The sequence below is a fragment of the Stegostoma tigrinum genome, chromosome 9, assembly GCF_030684315.1.
Source record: "Stegostoma tigrinum isolate sSteTig4 chromosome 9, sSteTig4.hap1, whole genome shotgun sequence".
In the NCBI taxonomy this organism is placed as follows: domain Eukaryota; kingdom Metazoa; phylum Chordata; class Chondrichthyes; order Orectolobiformes; family Stegostomatidae; genus Stegostoma; species Stegostoma tigrinum.
In genome coordinates this window covers 17922975-17945531 of record NC_081362.1, presented here as the reverse complement: position 1 = coordinate 17945531, position 22557 = coordinate 17922975, and the positions used below count along the sequence as shown (strand labels likewise).

At 39.9% G+C, this 22557-nt stretch overlaps 1 protein-coding gene across 6 annotated transcripts in view; it reads left to right on the top strand.

The window, feature by feature from the left end:
* stxbp5a (syntaxin binding protein 5a (tomosyn)) overlaps positions 1–22557 on the top strand; it is a 201625-nt gene that overhangs the window by 44910 nt on the left and 134158 nt on the right. For all 6 annotated transcript variants that reach the window (XM_048535790.2, XM_048535787.2, XM_048535789.2 and 3 more), the window contains exon 5: positions 20247–20381. In XM_048535790.2, the coding sequence (XP_048391747.1) occupies positions 20247–20381 (135 nt within the window). The remainder of the gene's footprint in view (positions 1–20246; positions 20382–22557) is intronic.

The following is a 22557-nucleotide window of genomic DNA, read 5'->3' as shown; positions in this document are numbered from 1 at the left end:
TAAAGGATAGGCATCTTCTTGCTTCTTGTCTTAAGCTTCTCAGCCCTGGTGCCATTTCAAAAATAGGTTAATTTAGGAAACTTTCAGCCAAATGCTGGAAGAATGGCTGGCTCAGATTCTTATCACTCCTGACAAAGTGTCTCAAGACTAAAAATAATTCATCAGTGCAGTCGACTATTATCAGCTGTGTGTTTCTGTTAAATGAACATTGAGCAAGTCCAAATGCTAGAAGCAATTAACAGTTGGTGGGCTAATCAGGTTAGCCTACTATAGATAACTCAAAAAATTGGTTAGTTCAGTTAGCTGGATGGCTGGTTTGTGATGCAGAATGATGGCACAAGAGTGGCATGGTGGCTGTGATCACACTGCTACCTCAGTGCCAGGACTCAAGTTCATTTCCAATCTTGGGCAATTGTCTCTGGAGTTTGTAATTCTCCCAGTGTCTGCATGGGTTTCTTCTTGGTGCTCCAGTTTTTCTCCCACAGACCAAAAATGTGCAGGTTTGATGAATTGGCCATGCTAGGTTGCCCATAGTGTTCAGGGATGTGCAAGCTAGGTTGGTTAGCCATGTGAAATGTAAGGGTTACAAGGATAGGCAGTGTTGTACATCTGGATGGGTCAAATGGTCTGCTTCCATACTATAGGGATTCTATGATGTCAACAGTATGGTTTCAATTCCCTGAGGTTACCTTGAAGGCCCCTCAAGCTATCCCCTCGCCTGATGCGTGGAAACCCTCAGGTTATCTGGCTGAGACAGCATGCTGGATCTAGTAGGACTCTGTTGACTTTAGCTTTACCTTTACTTTTATTTTTACTTTTACTTTTATCTTGCCTCACATATGTGAGAGAGAGAGAGAAATCATATTTATGATTCTTGCCTAAGTTTGGTCTTAATCATTTAGAGTCAAATCTCATTTATAACACAACTAAAGCAAAGTATTGCAGATGCTGGAAATCAAACACTAAGTACACTAGCAGTTAGACAGCAGAGAGAAATTTTACTAATGCTGACCAACTAGCTGAATGTTTATGATAACTTCTTTTTATCTTTGCTCTGACCTTGTTGATGTGCTATTTTGACTTGGCCATGAAGACAAGGTGCAGTCCTGTCAATATGACTACACGAGAACTAGGAGCTATGTCATTTGATGCAATTGTGGCTGCCCATTTAGAGTCACATCTCATTTATGTGACAACTTAAGCAAAACGTTGCAGATGCTGAGAATCAAAGAACAAAACAGGTCTCCACTCCCCTTTCTGCCCTGTTACCTAAGTAATATGGTGAAAATAAATAAGGGATCAGGGTTGGATAGTCACTTCCTTTAAATGTCATCTTCATTTTGTTTGAAAGATCTATAAAGAAAACTAGAAAGAAAAACTCACCTAGCAACCGATATCCATTTCAAGCCCACTGATTCCCACAGATACCTGGAATACACCTCCTCCCAGCCACCTTCCTGCAAAATTTCCATCCCCCTATTCCCAATTCCTTAGCCTCTGTCGCATCTACTCCCAGGATGAGGCAATCCACTTCTGTACATCCCAGATGTTCTCGTTCTTCAAGGATCCCAACTCCACCCCCACCCCCATTTCCGGTAACTCATCCCTCACACCCTGTCCCCGCAATAACTAACTGCCAAAAGAGAATCCCCCTCATCCTCATGTACCACCCAACCAACCTCCTGGATACAACGCATCATCCTCTAACACTTCTGCCATCTACAATCTGACCCCAGCACCAAAGACATTTTTCCATCCCCACCCTTCTCTGCCTTCCGGAGAGACTGCTCTCTCTGGGACTTCCTTGTCCACTCCCATCCAACCCCACCACACCTGGCACTTTCCCCTGCAACCGCAGGAAATGCTACACTTGCCCCCACACCACCTCCCTCACCTACATCCCAGGCCCCAAGATGACTTTCCACATCAAGCAGATGTTCACCTGCATATCTGCCAATGTGGTATACTGCATCCACTGTACCCATTGTGGCTTCCTCCACATTGGGGAAACCAACCGGAGGCTTGGGGACGGCTTTGCAGAACACCTACGCTTGGTTCGCAACAAACAACTGCATCTCCCAGTTGTGAAACATTTTGACTCCCCCTCGCATTCCTTAGACAACATGTCCATCCTGGACCTCCTGCAGTGCCACAACGATGCCACCCGAAGGTTGCAGGAACAGCACCACATATTCCGCTTTGGAACCCTGCAGCCCAATGGTATCAATGTGGATTTCACAAGCTTCAAAATCTCCTCTCCCCTCCCCCCCCCCACTGCATTCCAAAACCAGCCCAGTTTGTCCCTGTTCTTCCTCTCACCTATCCCCTCCTCCCACCTCAAGCCGCACCTCCATTCCCTACTTCCTAGGGGCCCTGCCCCCTTTATCTGTCCGTCCTCCCCAGACTGACCTATCCCCTCCCTACCTCCCCACCTATGCTCATCTTTACAGGCTCCGTCCCCATCCCTTTAACTTATCTGCCTCCTCTCCACCTATCTTCTCCTCTATCCACCTTCAATCCGCTTCTCTCTTCTCCCCTCTCTTCCACACACACACACACACCCCCCCCTCCGATTTATTTCAGAACCCTCTCCCCATCCGCCTTTTCTGATGAAGGGTCTGGTCCCGAAATGTCAGCTTTTGTGCTCCTAAGATGCTGCTTGGCCTGCTGTGTTCATCCAGCTCCACACTTCCTTATCTCAAAGAACTCCACTGATTTGGATTTGATAGAATAATACCATTATTCTTTTTGAAGCGGCTGTATTATATTTACAAGGTTGAGAGCTCATCTTGAGCTCAGATACCATGTATTGACAAATTTCTAGGACCAGAGTTTCTATCCATCATCACAAAAAGAGATAAGTGAAAGCATTGCAGATATAACTAAACATTCCAAAGCTTCTTTCACTTGGGGAGTTGGTTCTTTAAATTGGAACATTGTGTGTGGCATTCCTTTTAATTTAGAAGAGTGCTGGAAATTATAAACTCAGTGCAACAGATGCAGGAAATCTGACACAAGCAGAAAATGCTAGACAAGCTCAGCAGATCTGGTGACATCTGTAGAGTGAGTGTCGTTGTTTATCAAGTTGGTGGTGCAAATATGTGGCCAGCTAAAGCATTTGGTTTCTCGTTCTTCTGCTGCCAGAACAGCTAAGTGTTTCCAGTGCTTCCTCCTTTTATTTCCAGGAACTTCAGGCTAATTGGCTTATCTGTTGAAGTCAAATTAAGGATGACATGACTGAAAACCTTAAATTTTCAGCAGATCAGAAGGTACCTGCATGGATTTGTAGAGGATAGATCATAGTTCATGAACTTGATTTTATTTTTGTTGTGAAGTGGTGGCTCCAATAGTAAATAGGGTAATTTCTATTGAAGTTATTTTTCTAGACTTTTAGAAGGCATTTGATCATGTTCCTTGTGAGACTATTAACAGCTAAGTGGAAACCTGCAGAATTGAAGACATCTCCTCATCCAATCAAAAAGCTGATGTATAATTGGCTTACAGGATTAGCAGTGTTTTACTGGAATCAGTTTTGGGACCTCAATTTTTTCACTAATTACTAATATCTTTTGGGATGGAAAGAAAACCACACGTTTTGCTTTGCAAGCCAGGTCAAGTGCAGAAATCACTGTTTCTGCCCCTGAACCTGTCCTTGGGTTGAGTACAATGGAGCCCCATGTCCTGAAATATCCCTTATTCCTAGCCTTGGTCCTCTGCCAATGATCATCTGTTTGTCTGAATCTCGCGTGCTCCCTTTTCAGATTCCTTGTGGAATATCTTGAAGTGATATTTTATTAATTCACAGGGTATGGCATTGCTGTTGAGGCCTGCATTTGTTGCCCTTGAGAATGTTGTGGTTGTGACTTGTTGCCTTGAACTGCAGCAGTCCTTGTGATTGAAGTGCCCCATGGTGCTGTTAGAGAGTTCCAGGATTTTTGCTGTAGTAACAGTGAAAGAACAATGATGTAACTTCAAGTCAGAAGGGTATGTGGCTTGGCAGGGAACTTGCAGGTGGTGGTGTTTCTTATGCATGTGTTGCCTTTATATTTATAGAAGGAGAGGTATAAGGTTTCAAAGGTGCTGCCAAAGGATCCTTGGAGAGTTTTTGCAGCCTTGCAGATGCTGCACGTTGCTCCTATGTATCAGCGGTGAGAGGACTGAAAGTTGAAGGTGTATGGTAGAGTTCCAGTCAAGTGCACTGCTTTGCCCTGGATATGTTGCTTGTGTTGTTGGAGTTGTACTAATCCAAGCAACTGGAGACTATTGCATCACATGTACTTGATGCGCCTTCTAGCAATAGACACACTATAAGGATTCAGGGTGAGTTACTCGCAGCAGAATTCCCAGTTTCTAACCAGCTTGTGTAGCTACAATATTTATGCTGGTCCAGTTTCTCGTCAATGGTGACTCCAGGAATGTTGCAAGGAGGGGATTCAGTGATGAAGATTCCATTGAATGTTGAGGAGCATTGGTTGGAATGAATTATATGAAGATACAATTAAGTGACACTCCCCCTCCACCTTGTAAGAGGACATCCTCAAATAAATTTGGACTAGTCTTGTGGTTCTTGCTGGTATGCTAGGTTGTTCAGTGATTCATGGTACTACAACGATTCATGGTATTGCGGTGTTAGGTACACTAGATTTTTCACTGGAACAGCATTCACTGCTGGTGTTGTGGACTCATCACAGCAGGTGATGTTGCATTGATTGTACAATGTGTTAGCAGTGTTCATGATGCTAAAGTATAAGCTTTTGGAAGAGAAAACTCTTAATTGAACTGCTGCCTTCTGTTGCTCAGATGTCAACTATCTCCTGAGGCTCTGGTCTTTGATCTGTAAGAAAACCATCAGGTTTCTTTTTAATGTTAATGTGAAGTATTGTTATTTTTAATGTCACTGAAATTGCAAGCACCACGTTCCATAACTTTTAGCACCCCAACACAGAACTTTGTCTAACAGTATTAAGATTGTCTGGACTTTTCAGATTCAATCAAGTAATTCCACTTCTTGGAACACTGTGACTTGGTCTAGTTAACATGAGTACTCAAGGAGGGAAGCCTGACATTTATTTGTAGGGACTCTGTAATTCCTCTGAGTTCTTGAATTTTATATCTGGATTGATAATTATGAAAGAATTTATTTTCAAGTGAAGCTCTGTGTGGAATTTTACTAGATTTTTAATGCTTTTGGGTTGCATGGAGGGGTCAGTTACACCTTCAACATTATTCAAGGTTATGTTCGTGCGTGTGTTTTCTTACTTGCCAGAATTGACGGAACTGCTTAATCTGCTTTTCAGTCTGGACTTTGTGTGGTGTTAAATGCCTCCTTAAATGAAAAAGAAATATGGATAACTGTAGAATCTAATGGGTTATTTTTTGAAATGTGGTCAGTATTCACCAAGCAAAGCAGGGTGCTCTTCAAAGTCAAATGAATGGCCAGTTAATTTGTTTTGGTCATTTTGGTTAAACAATAAATTACTTTTGGTAATTAGCAGGTTATCTGCTTTTCTGTGGGAATTTTATATTGGACATTATATCTTGCAAACTGTTAAACTGACGTGTAGCTCTCATTCTGTGGTAACGTACCATGATTACAATGTAAACATGGAGGCTCCTCATTTCCTGAGCTCTTTATAGGGTTTCTTCTGTTTTTATTCTTCTCTGGACTTCCTGCCAAAGCATTTGTTTATTTTCTAGTTAACTTATTAATTTCAAAACCTGCTTTTAAAAGAGGGAAAAAAATTCATAAGTGGCCTGCTTCACCATTAATTATGAATGTGGCTGAGCGTCCACTAAATAGCCTATTCTCACGTTTTCTCCATGTCCTTTGATCCCAAATCGAGCTGAAGAATTTCTGCACCACGGGATTTTATCAGCCTTCTATTCCATCTATTTCCCCAACACCATTTCCTTACTAATATTGATTTCCTTCAGTTACTCCCTGTCTCTAAACCTGTGTTTCAGAACATTTCTTGTATGCTATTTGTGAAGACAGAATCAAAGTACTATTTAAATTGTCAGCCTTTTTCTTCAGTCCCAGTTATAAATTCCCCTGTTTCTGCCCGTAAGGGATCTACATTTGTTGTCTTCAATCTTTTTCTCTCTAGATAGCGATAGAAACTTTTATAGCCAGTTTTCGGGTTTCCCTGAAAACTGCTTTTGTAATCACTTTTCCCTTTCTTAGCCAATCACTTGACCCTCTTGCTGAAATTTAAACTGCTCCCATTTCTCAAATCTTTTTTTTTCCTGCCAATTTGTATCAGATCCAAGAAAGAGGTATACAATCTCTAATTTCCCTTGTAAGCCATGGATTGGGCGCTTCCCCATTTTACTTCTGTGCCAGACAGGCATAGGCATTTTTTTTTTTTGCAGTTCACACATGCATTCTTTGCATGTTTGTCATTGCCTTTATCTAACATCTCCTACTATATCATAGCCAACTTATAACTTATACCATTGTAATTTCCTCTATTTAGATTCAGGACTTTAGTCACACAATTTACTATATCATTCTCTATCTACATGAGGATTTCGTATTATGATAATAAAGCAACCCAGAGTGTTATCATGGAATTGTACATTAGAGTGGGCAGTTCATTCCAGACACCCACCACCCTCAAGGCGAAAAATGTTTTCCTTTAAATTTCTTCTAAACCTCCTGCCTTTCGCCTTAGATTTATAAAGCAACATTTGAAACAGCTGCAGAAGGAAGTGTGATGAGCAAAAATACAGCCAAAGAGAGAGGCTTTAAGGAGTGTTTCCAAGGTGGAAAGCTTTAAGAAGGGAGTCTCAAAGCTGGTATTCTGGCAGTTGAAGGCATGACCAGTAATGGTGGAGTGATTAAATCTGCGAATGCCCGAGACCCCAGAATAAGAGGAGCAGTAGTATCTTAGAGGATTGGAGCATCTGAAGGAGATTACAAGGATATGGAGACACACGCAAATGTAGAAACAAATTTCCAGGATGATAGTGCTTTCACTGAAAAATACCCTAGACAAGACAATCCAAGCATATGCACTGTAATGAAGGAAGGTTACCATAGAATGAGGCGACACAAATGCCAGTTGACATGGCAAAATTGTAGTCCCAGTGTATAAAATTCCTCCATGAAAGACAGACAGCTAGCTCCTGGTTATCACTACCAAAATTAGTTTAATTCTTAATCAAAACTGCCAAAACAAATTAACTGGTCATTCATCTAATTTACTATCTGAGAAATCCTGCTGGGCACTTCATGTGCAAATTAAAAGGCATACTAACTGTATTCCTGTTATATTGAAGAGCACTTTACTTGTAAAACTACAGGGTTAGAATTTGAACAATCAGTCACATTTGTGTTTGTGGTACTTGCTTCTTGAATTTAAGAATATCTGCAATTATTTTGAGTGAGACTTCATTCACAATTCCTATTTGTAGTTACCTCATAATGTAGAAACCATTAATTAACATCTGTTGAACAGAAAGTCAAAGTAAGTTTTATTTCACACTCCACTTGAAAGGCCTACTTTTTAAAAAACATATTACAAAAGGCAATAACGTTCTGGCTGCTTTGGTGGTTATACAGTTGATAATCTAGTCAATGATCAATATATATTTTACACCAAGTTTTTATTTTGGAATTGGATTTTGAGCTTTCAATTGTGGAGAAAAGTTCCTGCCTTTCTCTGGCTGTGGGCTGACTAGGGATCAGCAACTCCTGGCAATAATTCTTTCTAGATTATGATCAGACTCTTTTCATTGTTGCCAGATCTGATGAAGTAATTAAGATCCAGATTGAAAACAAAGTTGAGTGGTATTTAATATCATACTTTTCAACTTCAAATAGATGTAGTCAAAAGGAGTTTAAAGATTCCAGAAGTCCTTTACATCATCAGTATCTAAAAGCCTCTTGTAGTTAGATTGTGTTTGTTCAGTTGAGTCCCATTGGAAGAGATGGATACTGCCATGACATTGAGCTCTATAGCACCTGAAAATGGTAGCACTTTTGCAAGTCTGCAAAAGATTTAACGATTAACTAGGCCAAAGAGCTTTTAGGACTCTCCATTTTTGGAGAAATATTCCACAATAATTATTGTGAATAAAAATCCCTGGAGCTAAGCAATGGCCTCCTCCTCCATTTGTTGGTTTATGGTGATTTGTCTACCATTTATTTTGTACGGGGGAACACTGCTTTGTAATGTGCAACATTGTTCCTCTCTGCAAATTCATAAAGTGCTTATACTGAGGCCCCAGCTGTAGAAATTGGCTGTAATAGAGCCCTGATTTAACTAGGACCAATGTCGTCTTGGTAATTTAAAGCCTGATATTCAACAGATGGGCTTTGTCACAAGACGTTTAATTGTGATTTCTCACATTTTCTATTCATTGGTCCAAAGGATGTCTGCCAGTTGATCTTGTTTAGGGTGATTCTCTTCCCCCCCCCCCTCCCCCATATTGGTTGCCAAGATGGAAGATGGGTAAGTAGGTAGAATGAACAGGTGATTGAGGAGTAGAACAAAAGGTTTCGGTTACGATACACGTTGTTACGTTCAGTTGACTGTCGACAGATTACTGTTTTTCAAGGCAGTCCGTAGAAGTTTCACAAGGTTGATATCAGGTATAGAGAGACTTCCTGATAGGAAGAGGTTGTGTTGATTAGGCTTGTACACATTGAAATGTTGAAATCAAATCGTCATGATTTGTGGAGTACTTGACACAGTAGATGCAGAGCGGTGGTTTTCCCATTACGGTAGCTCAGAGGAAGGGGGCCATACTTCTGTACAGAATTGAGGAAGAATTTCTTGAGGGTTGTGAATATGTAGAATTCTTTACCACAGACAGCTGTAGATGCTGGATCATTAAAGACATTCCAGGCTGAGAGACACTTTTAATTATTAAGGTAATGAAGAGTCAGAGGGCAAGGACAGGAAGATGAAGTTGAGGATGATTAGATCAACCATGATCTTACTCTGTAGTTGATGGGTGTGAATGTTTTGAGAATTGAGCAGGTTGCTTTTTCCTGGATAGTGTCTAACTTTTTGAGCATTCTTAGAACTACACTATCCAAGCAGTCTGGCGTATTCCATCATACTCCTGACTTGTGCCTTGGAGACAGTGGGCAAGCTTTGGAGAATCAGGAGGTGAGTTAAGTTGCTACACTAATCTGGCTTCTGACCTGCTCTGACTTGTAGCCAGTGTATTTATATGGCAGATCTAGCTTAGGTTCTGGTCAATGGTAACTCCAAGGATGTTGATAATGGGAGAATCAGTGGTAATAATACCATTGAATGTCAAGCAGTGATGGCTAGATCTGTCTCTTATTGGAGATGCTGTTTGCCTGTGAATGTTACTTGCCACTTTTTAGTTCAAGCCTGGACATTGATCAGCTTTTGTGTTTGAATACAGCCTGCTTTGTATCTGAGGTGTCATAAATGGTGATGAACATTGCGATTATTGATAAACATGCATATACCTGTCCTTATGGTGGAGGGAAGATCATCGATGAGGCAGCTAAAAGTGATTGATCCTAGGACACTGCTCTGGGGAACTCCTGCACAGATATCCTGGAGCAGAGTGGACTGACTTCCACCAACCATAGTCATCCTCCTACGTATCAGCTGTGACTTTTGCCATCTGAGAGATTTCCCTCTAATTCCCATTTGACTCCAGTTTTATAAGGGCTTCTTGTTGCTACACTTGTTCAAATGTGGCCTTGTGCCAAGGGCTGGCACTTGCACCTTGCCTCTGGAATTAACCTGTTTTGTCCATGTTTGAATCAAAGCTGTGGTGAGATAGAGTTTAGTGGCTCTGGCAGGACCTGAACTGGGTGTCGCTGAGCAGGTGCTGCTTGATAGCACTGTTGATGACACCTTCCACCACTTTACTGATTGACAGTAGATTGATGGAATGGTAATTGGCCAGGTTGGATTTATCCTATTTGTGTACAGGGCATACCTGGCAATTTTCTACACAGTTGGGTAGTTGTAGTCAGTGGTGTAGTATCGGAGCAAGTTGGCTAGGAGGGCAACAAATTCAGGAGCACAAGTTTTCAGTACTATTGTGGATGTCATGACCCATAGCCTTTGCCGTATCCAGTGTCTGCATCTGTTCCTTCGTGGTCCTTGATATCACATGGAGTGAATTGACTTGGCTAAAGTTGGGCATCTGTGATACTGTGGATTTCCAGAGGAAGCTGGGATGGGTCATCTCACCACTTCTAGCAAAGATCATTGAAAATGCTACAACCTTTTGCATTGATTTACTGGGCTCTCTCATTGAGGATGGGGATATGTGCAGAGCCACCTGCTCCTGTGAGTTGTTTGACATAACAAGGTGCAGAGCTTCAGAAAATCTTTTCTGAAGGAGGGTCTAGGCCCGAAACATCAGCCTTCCTGCTCCTCTGATGCTGCTTGGCCTGCTGTGTTTCATTGCTCAGCACCATTCACAACTGGATGTGCAGGACTGCAGAGCTTGGATTTAACCTGCTGGTTGCAGGACTGCTTAGCTCTGTCCATCACTCTGTCTGCTCATGCTTTTCAGCGTGCAAATAGTCCTGTTTTGTAGCTTCACCATGTTGACACCTCATTGTTGGGTATGCCTGATGCTACTTTTCTGTACTCTCTCTACTTAGTGTGGGGTATATCAACCCTGGTTCAATCATCGCCACTAAATAAGGGTATGCCAGGAAATGAGGTTGCAGATTGTGTTGGAGAGCAATTTTGCTTAGTTGGGAAATACATTTAAGAGACATGATTGTATATAGGTAATTTAAAGAACTATTGTGTGACTCTCAGCAACTACTTCTTCAAGGTGGAACAACTCTTTAAGGTCATACAACTGTGTCTACTAAAGTTAAGGATTTTGCAAGATTAAAAGAAAAGGCCTCTAAAGTTGTTGAAAGTAACAGTAATTCTGAGGTTTGGAACGGTTTTTGAATACAACAAAGGAGATCCAATAAACTGAAGAAAGGGAGAATAGAATACAAATCTGGCAAATACATTAAAAACTGACAGTAAAAACTTCAGTAGATATGTAGAAAGGAAATGATCAGCTAGAAGCAATGTTGGCCCATTACAGGCAGTGTCAAGAGAATTTATAATGGGGAATAGAGAAATCTGAGAATCTAAATGGTTACTTTGTGTTTTCACTGTTGTGGATACTAGAAATCTCCCAAAAAAAAGGCTAAGGAGAATGAGGTGAGAGCTTCAAAACAAATTCTGTAGCACTACACGTAGAATGGAATTAACTTCCAATGTCCTCTGCATCAGAGTCTACCAGCTTCTATATCTGTAGCAGTTAGGACCTGTTGGCTTGCTGTCCCCTCCCCTACCATGGTAGGTTTGGGAAACAAAGCAACATCTGTTTGATCTTATGAATGCTTCTGAAACTTCTTGGGACATGTCTCTTCATTTTGGACTCTGTTAATAAAAAATAATTTGTTTTATAGCTGGTAAGACCATTTATGAAAGGCTAGCTTTAACTGGAAATTGGATAACAGAAATATGCTGACTACATTATTGAAAATATGCCCACAGACACTGGAAGCAACTTCACCTTGGGATTTAAGAAAGTGTTATGTTATGCTAATCACAAAAAATAAATCGGATGAAGATCTTACTCAGTTTCTTATGGTTCATTTTGTTCTTAGTGTGCAAATGAAATCATTCTTTATTCCTGCTCCCTTGAAATATAAAATAATTTATACCCTAATCTGTCAAAATCTCAATTTTAAAATTGCTTCTACCTATGCAGTATTCCAGTGAGATGCCATAAAATATTAGTGACTACTGACCGTAACTGTTTTATGTGTAAAATTGTTGCAATGCTCTTGTCGGTTAATTTTATTTATTTGTTCATAGCTTTGCCAACAATGTTCAAACCTTATCATTGATTACCCCTCCTCAACAGTAATTAGGAATGGTCAAATGAGCTAGCACTCCTTGTGCCAATTCTAACCTAATTAACATCTATTGGTGTCATTTTAGGGCTTTGCTTGGTGGAGCAGAGGTCACTGTAAGTTTAGAATTGCCATTGAACATATCAGTAATTATTCTGAAATCATGTCTGAGCAAAAATTGACTCTGCAAATGTTTTACTACTTTTAATAAGAGTCTGAATTGAAAAATTATTCTACTCTTGCAAATTGCCAGACCTTGCTTGTTAAAAATACAAAGACTCTGTTACCCAGTGCACTGTGTGCTTCTGCCCTGACATTATCCTCTCCTCTTTCACCCCTTCCTCTGAACTTTTCACTTTTCACCCCCATTACACCTCTTAAAATTATGCATCCCTCTGCCCTTGGCCTGGACCCCTTTTAATGTTACGTCATTGAAGATCGACTAATCATAGCTTTATTGTAAAGAATGTATTCACATATATGTAAATGTGTAATGTACTGCAACTTGCATTTATTAGCAACTTTAATATTGTAAACTGTGCCAAGACTCTTCACAGGACTGTGATTGAACAAAATTTATTACCAAGCCTGATGAGCTATTCCAGTAGCTGACTAAAAACAATTTTAAGGGCTGTCTTCAGGGATGGGATAGTTATATTTATGTATGTTCTTCAGGGAAACAGGTCTGTCCATTTGTATATTTTTGTGGAAAAACATGAAAGCATTAATTTCCTTGACAGTACTGTGTTTAAATGAATGGCAATGGGCATAATTCAGCAACAGTTGGTTTGGTATATAGACATTGAGTTTTAAACACAAAAAGCCATCACCTAAACATGCTTTCTCTGGCCTGGGGAGGTTAAAACTAAACTGTGTATGCGTCTCCAACACCATCACTGCTGCAAGAATATACAGTATGCAACGCAGTTTGAGACTTAATGTGAATTCAAATCTTCATGCAGTGAAACTATGGCATTAAATTATTTGTTTGATTATGTTCATTACATTATCGTAGACTATATTTTTCCTCCCACACATAGCTCCTGAACTGTTGCTGCTTTGAGCTAGTGACTGCATTTGTTTGCAAGGCATACATTACCTCAATTTTTCAAGTTCATAATTTGCTGAGTATTCACTTGCTGAAATGTTTAAAATTGCTTTTCCTCTCCATTTCCCACATCCTTCTTGCCAGCCCCTCCCTTCCCCAAACACACTTGCTACTTGTGCCCCTCTTTTCAACTCTCCTCCACCTCCATTCCTATTTGTGAGCCCTCTCCCATACATGCACACGTACATAACAGTGATTTCTGTTTCAAAATATGAAAGAAAAGTAACAATACTTCAAATTAAATCAGTTACCTGTTTAGCTCAAGACTTGGATGGTTCTAAACTATTTAAATGTGAACAGAACCAAGTTTAGTACTCTTGGGATTCTTCAACTGCCAAATGCCTTTATCCTTATCATTTGGGTTATTCCTCAATTTTGACTTCAGCTTGTCATGCCTGCATCTCAAAAGAATTGTGCAACTCTTTCCCCCACACCCCAAACTTCCTCAAACTCTATGACATCACTTCATCCAATTTCACAAATACGAGTCATCCAACAAGCTTTGACTGCATTCTGAGTCACTGAATGCTTCACACTAAATAATAGGGATGCTGGAAATCTCAGCAGGTCAAACAAGCAAGTGTTCATGTTTCAAGTCACTGACATTGTCTTTCTCCTACTGCCCAGTGAATTCCATTGTCCCAGGCAAGGACCTTGAAAATTCACATCTTTTCATCAATGCCTACAAAAGGGTTTAGCTTTGTCACTTTTTTGCTTCTGCATAAGACTCTCAGGAGCTCCCTTCCAAAGATTAACAAAATCTAGATTGCTTCAGTACACCACTGAGGGAATGCTGCATCATCAGTGGTGTTACATTTCAAATAAGACACTAAGGTCATATCTATTTTGTCAGTTATACATAAATGATCCCATGACATAATTTGGATAAGAGCAGGGGAGTCTTCATTTCTGACTAACATTTATCTGCCCCTCTCTCCGAACAGATGGTCCATTTGTTTATTTTTCTTATTACTTGTGGTTTTTGGCCGTTGCTGTCTAAGCCAACAATTATTGCAGTCCTGACTAGCCTTTGGTAGAGCTGAGTTGCCATCTTGAACTACTGTAATCCTCATGGTGTAGGGACAACCACAATACTGTTAGAAAGGGAGTTCCAGTATTTTAACTCAGTAATAGTGGAAGAACGACAGTAAACTTCCAAGTTAGGATGGGGACCTGCAGATGCTGATGTTCCCACACATCATCTACCCTTATCCTCCTAATTTTGGCGGTAACATATGGACCGTGCTATCAGAGGAGTCTTGATGAGCTGCCACACTGCACCTTGTCAGTAATGCACACTGCTGTCACTGTCACATGGCGGTTTGAATGTTGAAGACAGTAAGTGGGTTGCCAGTCAAGTGGGCTGCTTACTCCTGAATAATGTCAGCTTCTTGAGTGTTGGAGTTGAACCCATTCAAGCAAGTGGAGACTATTTCCTTGCACTTCCAGGTCATGTTTTGTTGATAGTGGCGAGGCATTAGGGAAACTGGAGATGAATTACTAGCTGCAGAATCATATCTTCTGACCAACTCATGTAGCCACAATACTTAAATGGCTGGCCCAGTTCAATTTTTGGTCATTGGCAATCCCAGATGGCAACATGACGTGGCGTTGTTAATACCAACTATTGATGCCTATTATGGCATTCCAGTTGAATCCTTGGCCCAAAAATTCAAATGGCCAGAAGTTGTTTTTGCACCTTAACTTGAGGTTACATGTTGGGACTACATGAAAATCTGTCCACACTGTCTTTGCTGGAATTAGCTGAAAACTTTAAATAAGGCTGTTAGGCTGATTAACGAGAACCCCTGTGAAAATGTCCTTTGGTGCACTTGAGGTTAATAGTTATTCAGAAAAATTAGTTTTGAAAACCTCAAAACAGATATGAATGCATCTGTTGATCCTCCTCCACATCATACCACCCTCTGTCCACTCACCAGCATGACATCCAACAGTCCTTGCCCAAACACCACCCACCACTATCACTTAATTTTGATATGCCTACTCCCAGCTGTTATGGCTGCAGAACATTTAATCTATAGAAAAGTTATGTCTGCTGCCTGCAAGCATTCCTAGAATGGTCTGTTCTTTTTCATAGTGGGAGACTCTTTATCCATGAAATTATAGGGCTGAACCACTCAAAACTGAAGTGTTTTTACGCTCATCCAGTCTCAGAAAGTGTTCATGAACCCGATTGAAAAATGTGGACCCTTTCTTCAAAAGTACTTAACTGCATTTAAAATATTCTGGAACGTGTTCGTTCTGAACAAGATGTTGTAGAGAAGCAAGTTTTTTTTTTCCCTGAATAAAATTTCAGAAATGGTAAAAATTGACCATATCTTTGGAGAAAACAAAGTCGATATTTCAGGTAGATGACTCCTGTTTTTCTCTCCATGCTTGCTACCTAACCTGGGTATTGACTAGGTTGTGTTTTATTTTGGCTTTCCAGCATCAGTATTCTGCTTTGTTTTTTCACTTTGTGCGGTCTCCTTTACTGCAGTCTCTCTTTTTGTTTATCCACTGATTCCAGATACTGACTTTCTTCAGTCTTTTAGACCAGCCACCATAATGCTGTCAACCTCTGGACCTTCTACCTCTCTTTGCCCTTATGGCTTATCATTTCCTTTTCTGCTATCAAAGTTTTCACAATGACTCTTTTAATTTTGTGCTTGCTTGTTGCTTTTTTTTCTCCTCCATATGGCTGCTGCTGAAATGTAAGTTGACTTATCCGTGATGCTTAGGTGAATCTAGAATTACAACAAAGGAAGGGTACCTTTTATACAGCAAAAGAAAAGAAATGGTGTTGGGGAAATTGATGGGATTAAAACCCAATAAGTTCGCAGGGCCCAGAGTATTTAAGGAAGTGGCCCTAGAAATAGTGGATGCATTGGTGACCATTTTCAAGCATTGTGTAGACTCAGGGTTTTCCAATAGACTGGAGAGTAGCTAATGTAACTCCAGCCCTGAAGCAAGGAGGGAGAGAGAAAATGGACAGTTGTAGGCTGGTTAGCTTGACATTGGTGAGGAAAATGCAGGAGTCAGTCATGAAGGATGTAATAACTGAGCATTTAGAAAGCAGTGTCAGAATCAGTCCTAGTCAGCACAGATTCACGAAAGGGAAGTCATGCTTGACAAATCTTCTGGAATTTTTTTTGAGAAGGCGACCAGTAGAGTAGACAATGTTGAATCAGTAGATGTTGTGTATTTGGACATTTCAAAAGGGTTTCACCATATCAGAGGTAATGTATTGACATAGAGAACAGTTTGGCAGACAGGAAGCTGAGAGTTGGAATAAACGGGTCCTTTGCAGAGTGATGGGCAGTGATGAGTGGGCTCTCACAGGTTTTAGTACTGGGGCCTCAGCTGTTCACAACATACATTTAACAATTTGGATGAAGGAATTGAATGACATATCTCCAAATTTGCAAATAACACTAAGCTGGGTGGCAGTGTGCGCTGTGAGGAGAATACTAAGAGGCTTCTGTATGACTTGGACAGACTGGCTGAGTGGGCAAACGCTTGGTAAATGCAATATAATGTGGATAAATGTGAGGTTTTCCACTTTTTTGTCACCAAGACAAGAAGGCAGATTATCTGAATGGTGGCGGCTTAGGTATAGGTGAGATGCAATGAGATCTGGGTGTCATGGTGGAACAGTCGCTGAAGATTGGCCTGCAGGTGCATCAGGCAGTTGAGGAAAGCTAGTGGCATGCTGCCGTTTGGAGCAAGAAAATTTGAGTATTGGAGTAAGGATGGGCTCACTGCAGTTATACAGACCTTTTGGTGAGGCCACACGTTGAGTATTATGTGCAGTTTTAGTCTCCTAGTCTGAGAAAGGGCATTCTTGCTACTGAGGCAGTGCAGCGAAGGTTCACCAGACTGATTCCTGGGGTGGCAGAATTGATGTGAGGGAAGACTGGTTGAATTGGGCTTGTATTTTTAGGAAGAATGAGGGGGCATCTCATAGAAATATGAAAAGTCCTGATGAGACTGAATGAGTTAGACATTGGGAAAATTCAGTGTTGGGGGAAGTCCAGAAAAAGGGGCCACAGTCTAAGAGTAAGGGGTAAGCCACTAAAGACTGAGATGAAGATGAATTTCTTCACTCAGTTGTGAACCTGTGGAATTCTGTCCCACAGGAGGCTGTTGGGGCCAGTTCACTAGATATATTCAGGAGGGAGCTGGACATGTTTCTTGCAGCTAAAGGGATCAAGGGGTATGGGGAGAGGGCGGGAATGGGATACTGAGATTGCAGGATGTTATTGAGCCTGTACCACCATTCAAAGGACCGAATATCCTGCTTCTGCACCTGTTTACTATGTTTATTCTGGGGAAATTGTTATAAATTTTATGTTTAGGTACGACTATTGAAATATATATGCAACGTCTTGTTTGCCCATGAGAAGATTGACAATGCATACTCAATTGTGGTCAGTGATTGTGGTAGAATAATGATATTGTGTTAAAGCATGACTGTCTAGAAAGTACTTGCAATTAGTTATAATTCATGGGTTAAACAAAGTGGCTGATAACATGGAAAGAACTGTGGAACTGTCTCAATATTTACACATCATTGATCATCATGCAAACAACTTTTTTTTAAAAAAAACTGAAATGACTTGTTTAACACTGAGATCTGTGAACTTCATTCTCCAATTCCACCAAGAAGTATTCAGGAATATCAAAAACCACCGAACAGTAGTGAGGATGTGGATAAACCGAGTATTGGAGAGACAAGAGAACATGAGACACAAGAACAGAAGTAGGCCATTCAACCTATAATGTCTGCTGTATTGTTCAATGAGATCATGGCAGAACTGTGTCTGGTAGCCGCTGGGGAATCAAGACCCAAAGTTGCTATGGAATTCTCATGAGTACTAAAGGGTCAAAATTGTGGTAAATAATAAAATGTGTTGTTAGAAGCATCCTTAGTCTTTTGCACTAGCTTTAATCAAAATTCATTAGCACCAGGGAAAATTCAATTGAAGGGTGATGGTGGGCAGGTTATCTTTTGTCTTATGAATATTCACCAATTTTAGTTTTTAGGGGAATGTTAGTAAAATCAAGGCTTTTTTTAAAAATCTTGTGGACAACAAAGGGCAGTAATTGACATATCAGTGCATTTTCACGATGAAGTTAAACAAATAGTTTAATTTTCTTGAGCATGAAAAATGAAACATTCTGCAGATTTCACTAGAATATGCGTTGAACAACATCCTATGAATTTTTGCTAACACATTGGGCAGTATCTTCAAAGTTCACTTTTTATTCACACAATATAGAAGATTAATTTAATGCAAACGACAAAGGCACCGTGACACACAGGAGTTGGAGGTAGCATTGGGCAGGTACTGTAGTGTAAGTTGCGTGGGACTTGCATTTGGATTAATCAGAGCAACTGTTTTTTTTTAACCAGTCCTCTATATTTGTATAGCTCAAAAACCTGCATGCCCCTTGTCTCAAAGGGTTTGAGCAAAATTTTCTTCAAGGTAGCCAGCTCAGCTACAGAAGCCAACTCACTTAATAAATGGTTGGATATTTCTGCAACTTTATATTTATTTGAGCATAATTAAAGTTTCCTTTCCCAGGTGTGTACTTGCGCAATTTTAAATTGACAATATTTCCATAATATACCCAAAGGCAGGTTCTGTTTGTTAGCTTGATTAGGGCAACATTATTTTGTCTTCAAGCTAATTACTTAGTGGGAATTAAATGTCAACCATTTGGTTATGGGTTTTTAATGTTTCACTATTAGAGGCTGTTTGTAAATATGCAAACTCTTCATTCCATGATAATTGATCATTCCATGATCACTCCATGATAATTATCAAGAATTTCTTTTTTCTTCTTGTCATAATCTGAGTTCATTTCATTTCTGCCCTAAGTTCTGGGGAGTTGCCTTCAACTAAGGGCCATTTAATAGACTTAGTTGGCAGTTAAACTATTAGAAGCACAAAAAGGGGAAGGGCACTTTCTTACACAGTCACTATAAAATCAACAACATAGCACTTTGAATCTGTGTGTAAATTGCACAAGTATGTGGTTATACAAAGGCACAAAACCCTGGTGAGACCACACTTGGAATATTGTGTCCAGTTCTGGGCGCCCTATTATAGGAAAGATGTGGAGGCTTTGGAGAGGGTGCAAAGGAGGCTTACCAGGATGCTGCCTGGACTGGAGGGCTTTTCTTAGGAGGAGAGGTTGGCTGAGCTCGGACTTTTCTTTCTGGAGAGAAGGAGGAAGAGAGGTGACCTGATCGAGGTGTACAAGGTAATGAGAGGCATGGATAGAGCCGATGGCCAGAGACACTTCCCCAGGGCAGGATTGACTGCTACGAGGAGTCATAGTTTTAAGGTGTTAGGAGGAAGGTATAGAGGAGACGTCAGAGGGAGGTTCTTCACCCAGAGAGTTGTGAGCACATGGAATACTTTGCCAGTGGAAGTTGTGGAAGTAGAGTCATTAGTGACATTTAAGCGACTGCTGGACATGTACATGGACAGCAGTGAATTGAGGGGAGTGTAGGTTAGGTTATTTTATATTTGGATTAGGATTATTCCATGGCACAACATTGTGGGCTGAGGGCCTGTACTGTGCTGTCCTTTTCTATGTTCTATAAGATTGATGGGAAAGCAAAATACCCTGGATGCTAGAAGTCTGAAATAAAAGCAGAAAGTGCTGGAATATACAGTGGATCTAGCATAGATCTCTATAGAGAAAGCAGTTGTTTGCTTCAGGTCTGTGATGTTTCAACAGCACTGAGGCCTGTGGGTAAGATTATCTTTAAATGTGCACTTGTATCGTTTAGGATTTTGGCGCCTCAACGTTTTTGCCCTACAATATGTTTGGTCAGAATGGGTTGAAATGTCTTGAGGATGGCAGAGGTTCCAGTCAATGACAAGTTTGCTGTACCCCTTCAGCAAATTAATATCAAACACTTAGTGAGAACAGAGTCACATAGTCCAAACTGGAAAAGGTTAGCAAGTTTCCATTTGCCTGGAGAAGGCAAGTTAATTATTTGATTTCCTTTTAAGAACAGGCAAATTACCATTTATTGAATGAAATTTCTTATGTGGTTGTGATAAACTAGAGCTTTCAGTGGTTGAGTTGTTAGTCCAGTGGTGCAACTAGCATTTACCATCCCCATCAATATATTATTTTGACTTAAAATCTGACTAGGGCTTGCTTTAAGTAAATATTCTTTTTGTGAAGTTTGACTACAACATATGGGTGATATTTTCATTCAACATTTTTCCTTCTCTGCAGGATAACATTTTGCCATCTGCCCTTCCAGAGTAAATGGTTGTATGTTGGCACAGAAAGAGGCAATGTACATATTGTCAACGTGGAGTCTTTCACACTCTCAGGCTACGTCATTATGTGGAATAAAGCCATTGAACTGTGAGTGCCTTATTTTTTTTGTTGTGCATGGTTAATAAAGTTTCTCTCAAATTATGCTTACTAATTTGCGTTGGATATTGTGCTCATTTTCTGATAAAAGATCAACAATTTTCTGTCAAACGGATTGGTAGCATCTTTGGCTCCAGTACAGATGCTTTAATTCATTGTGATAAATAGTAATTATTTTTGACAGTTAACTTTTGTTCTTGTATCTATATATAGAATTAAATTCGGCTCAAACACATTGGACAAACTCTGCCATTCAGGAGGTTGTGTATGCTTATATCATTGGAGTATGGCGGTCAAGCCAATCAGTTCAAATACAGACATCTTATGTGCCCTTTAAAATTAATGTTCTAATTGCTAATTCTGAGTTTTAGTCACCATTTTTTATTTTCTTTATTCTGATCGAACTGGAAAGGAATTTGCATGTGTTATTTCGTAAAGGCCAAGACCAGTGTTTTTTTTCAGAAAGTTCTTTTTGACTGTCCATGTGAGAAAGGGCATGGAACTCTGGAAGGTTACCAGTGATTCACAAGTAAAATTAAATGCGTGGATCTTGTTTAAATTCCAATTTTATTAAATTCAGATACAGAAAGTTTTTGTGCTGTTTTCTCTCTATGCAGGGAGTAATAAAGTTTGTGTTTCATGTAAAGTTTGACTTAATTTAATATTTAAGGATGAAGTAAACTTCACTACAAAATTTATTTATGAATAGGGTATTTAACCTCTTTAACTTGTTTGCCATTCAGTTACATCATTGGATGATGTACACTTCAGTTCATAGCTGTCTTGGTTCCTCAATAACAATTAATAGTCACATACAAAAAAAATGCATACTTCAATTTTTAAATTTTCGATGGACTGAGCCTCAGCAATTTTTGTGGAAGAGAGTTCTAAATTTCACTACCTTTTTTAAATATGAAACAGTTCTTCTAACCTTATTAACCTAACTCTAATTTCATAATCACACTACTCTTGTTCTCATCCATCTAAACAGAGGAAGTGGTTTGTCTCTGTCTTCCTTATAAAATCTATACAGTTAGTTCTAATATAATGCAATAGTTCCATTCTTGTGTTAAAAGAAAATCACGCAAGACTGCACCATTTAAACTAATGGGGCTGAAATCTCTTTATTGCCAATACAGGTGAGAGAAGTTTGCATTCTGCAAATTCTTCAATCTCATTAAAGCCAATCCACATTGAAAAAACACAGGTTATTAGCAGAACCTTTTGTTGTACAAGATATGTTTGAACACCTCCATTACATTGCCTTTAATCGTCCACACAGTTGTTTTGTATTGTCCTTTCAAGATAATTTTACAAGCTACATAGATGATGCGCAAGCTATGCCAAATATCTGATGACTGAGAAGTAAGCAGCAAGTCTGTCGAGATGAGGCACATTTAAAAGTTTACGTCAGTACGTTCAGCGTCTAATATGGTTACTTTGTGTAGTCAAATTTATTATTGAAACCAGATAGATCCTTGGCAGCAATGTAAATTGTGGACTGATGAGTATTCTTGTTCTTTTACATCATCAAAACGCCTTTTACTGAGAACTCTTTAAAAACCAATGTGAATATAAGTGATGTGGGAACAGATCATTCTACTCATTTAACCTGTTTTTGACTGAGCTATACCTTAATTCTACATCCTTTAATATCGTTCCCTTAAAACGTTGAGTCTCATTCAGAAGGGCTAGGTGTGAAAACATCTCATGTTAAGGCAGGTATCCCTAAGATTAAATGGCCAGTTAAATTTTTCCAAATTGTAACACATTTCGTTGTATGGCAAATGCATTTAACCAAGTACATTGATCCAGAGCAGCAAAATGCAAGCCAAAAGAAGCGTAAGAATATTTAGTTGGTTTTGTGTGGTATGTTAGGTGTAACACAATGAATGCAGGAAATGTCTAAGACTTTTCCTTGGCTGAGCAGGTCAATATGATCTTCGCTCAGCCAGAGCAAAAGAAACTTCCTTACTCTCGGTTTTTGAATTGTCATAATTTGCAAGATTGCATGACGAATACAGCGCAGATATATTTGAACTGCAACTGGTAAAGCACTAGGATTCAAGTTGCAGAAAACTTGCTTTTTGTACAAGCCACTCCTTTCTGATATCCTTTTGAACTTGTTGCTCCTTCTCAGATCTGTGACCATCCTTCCTGCAACTCC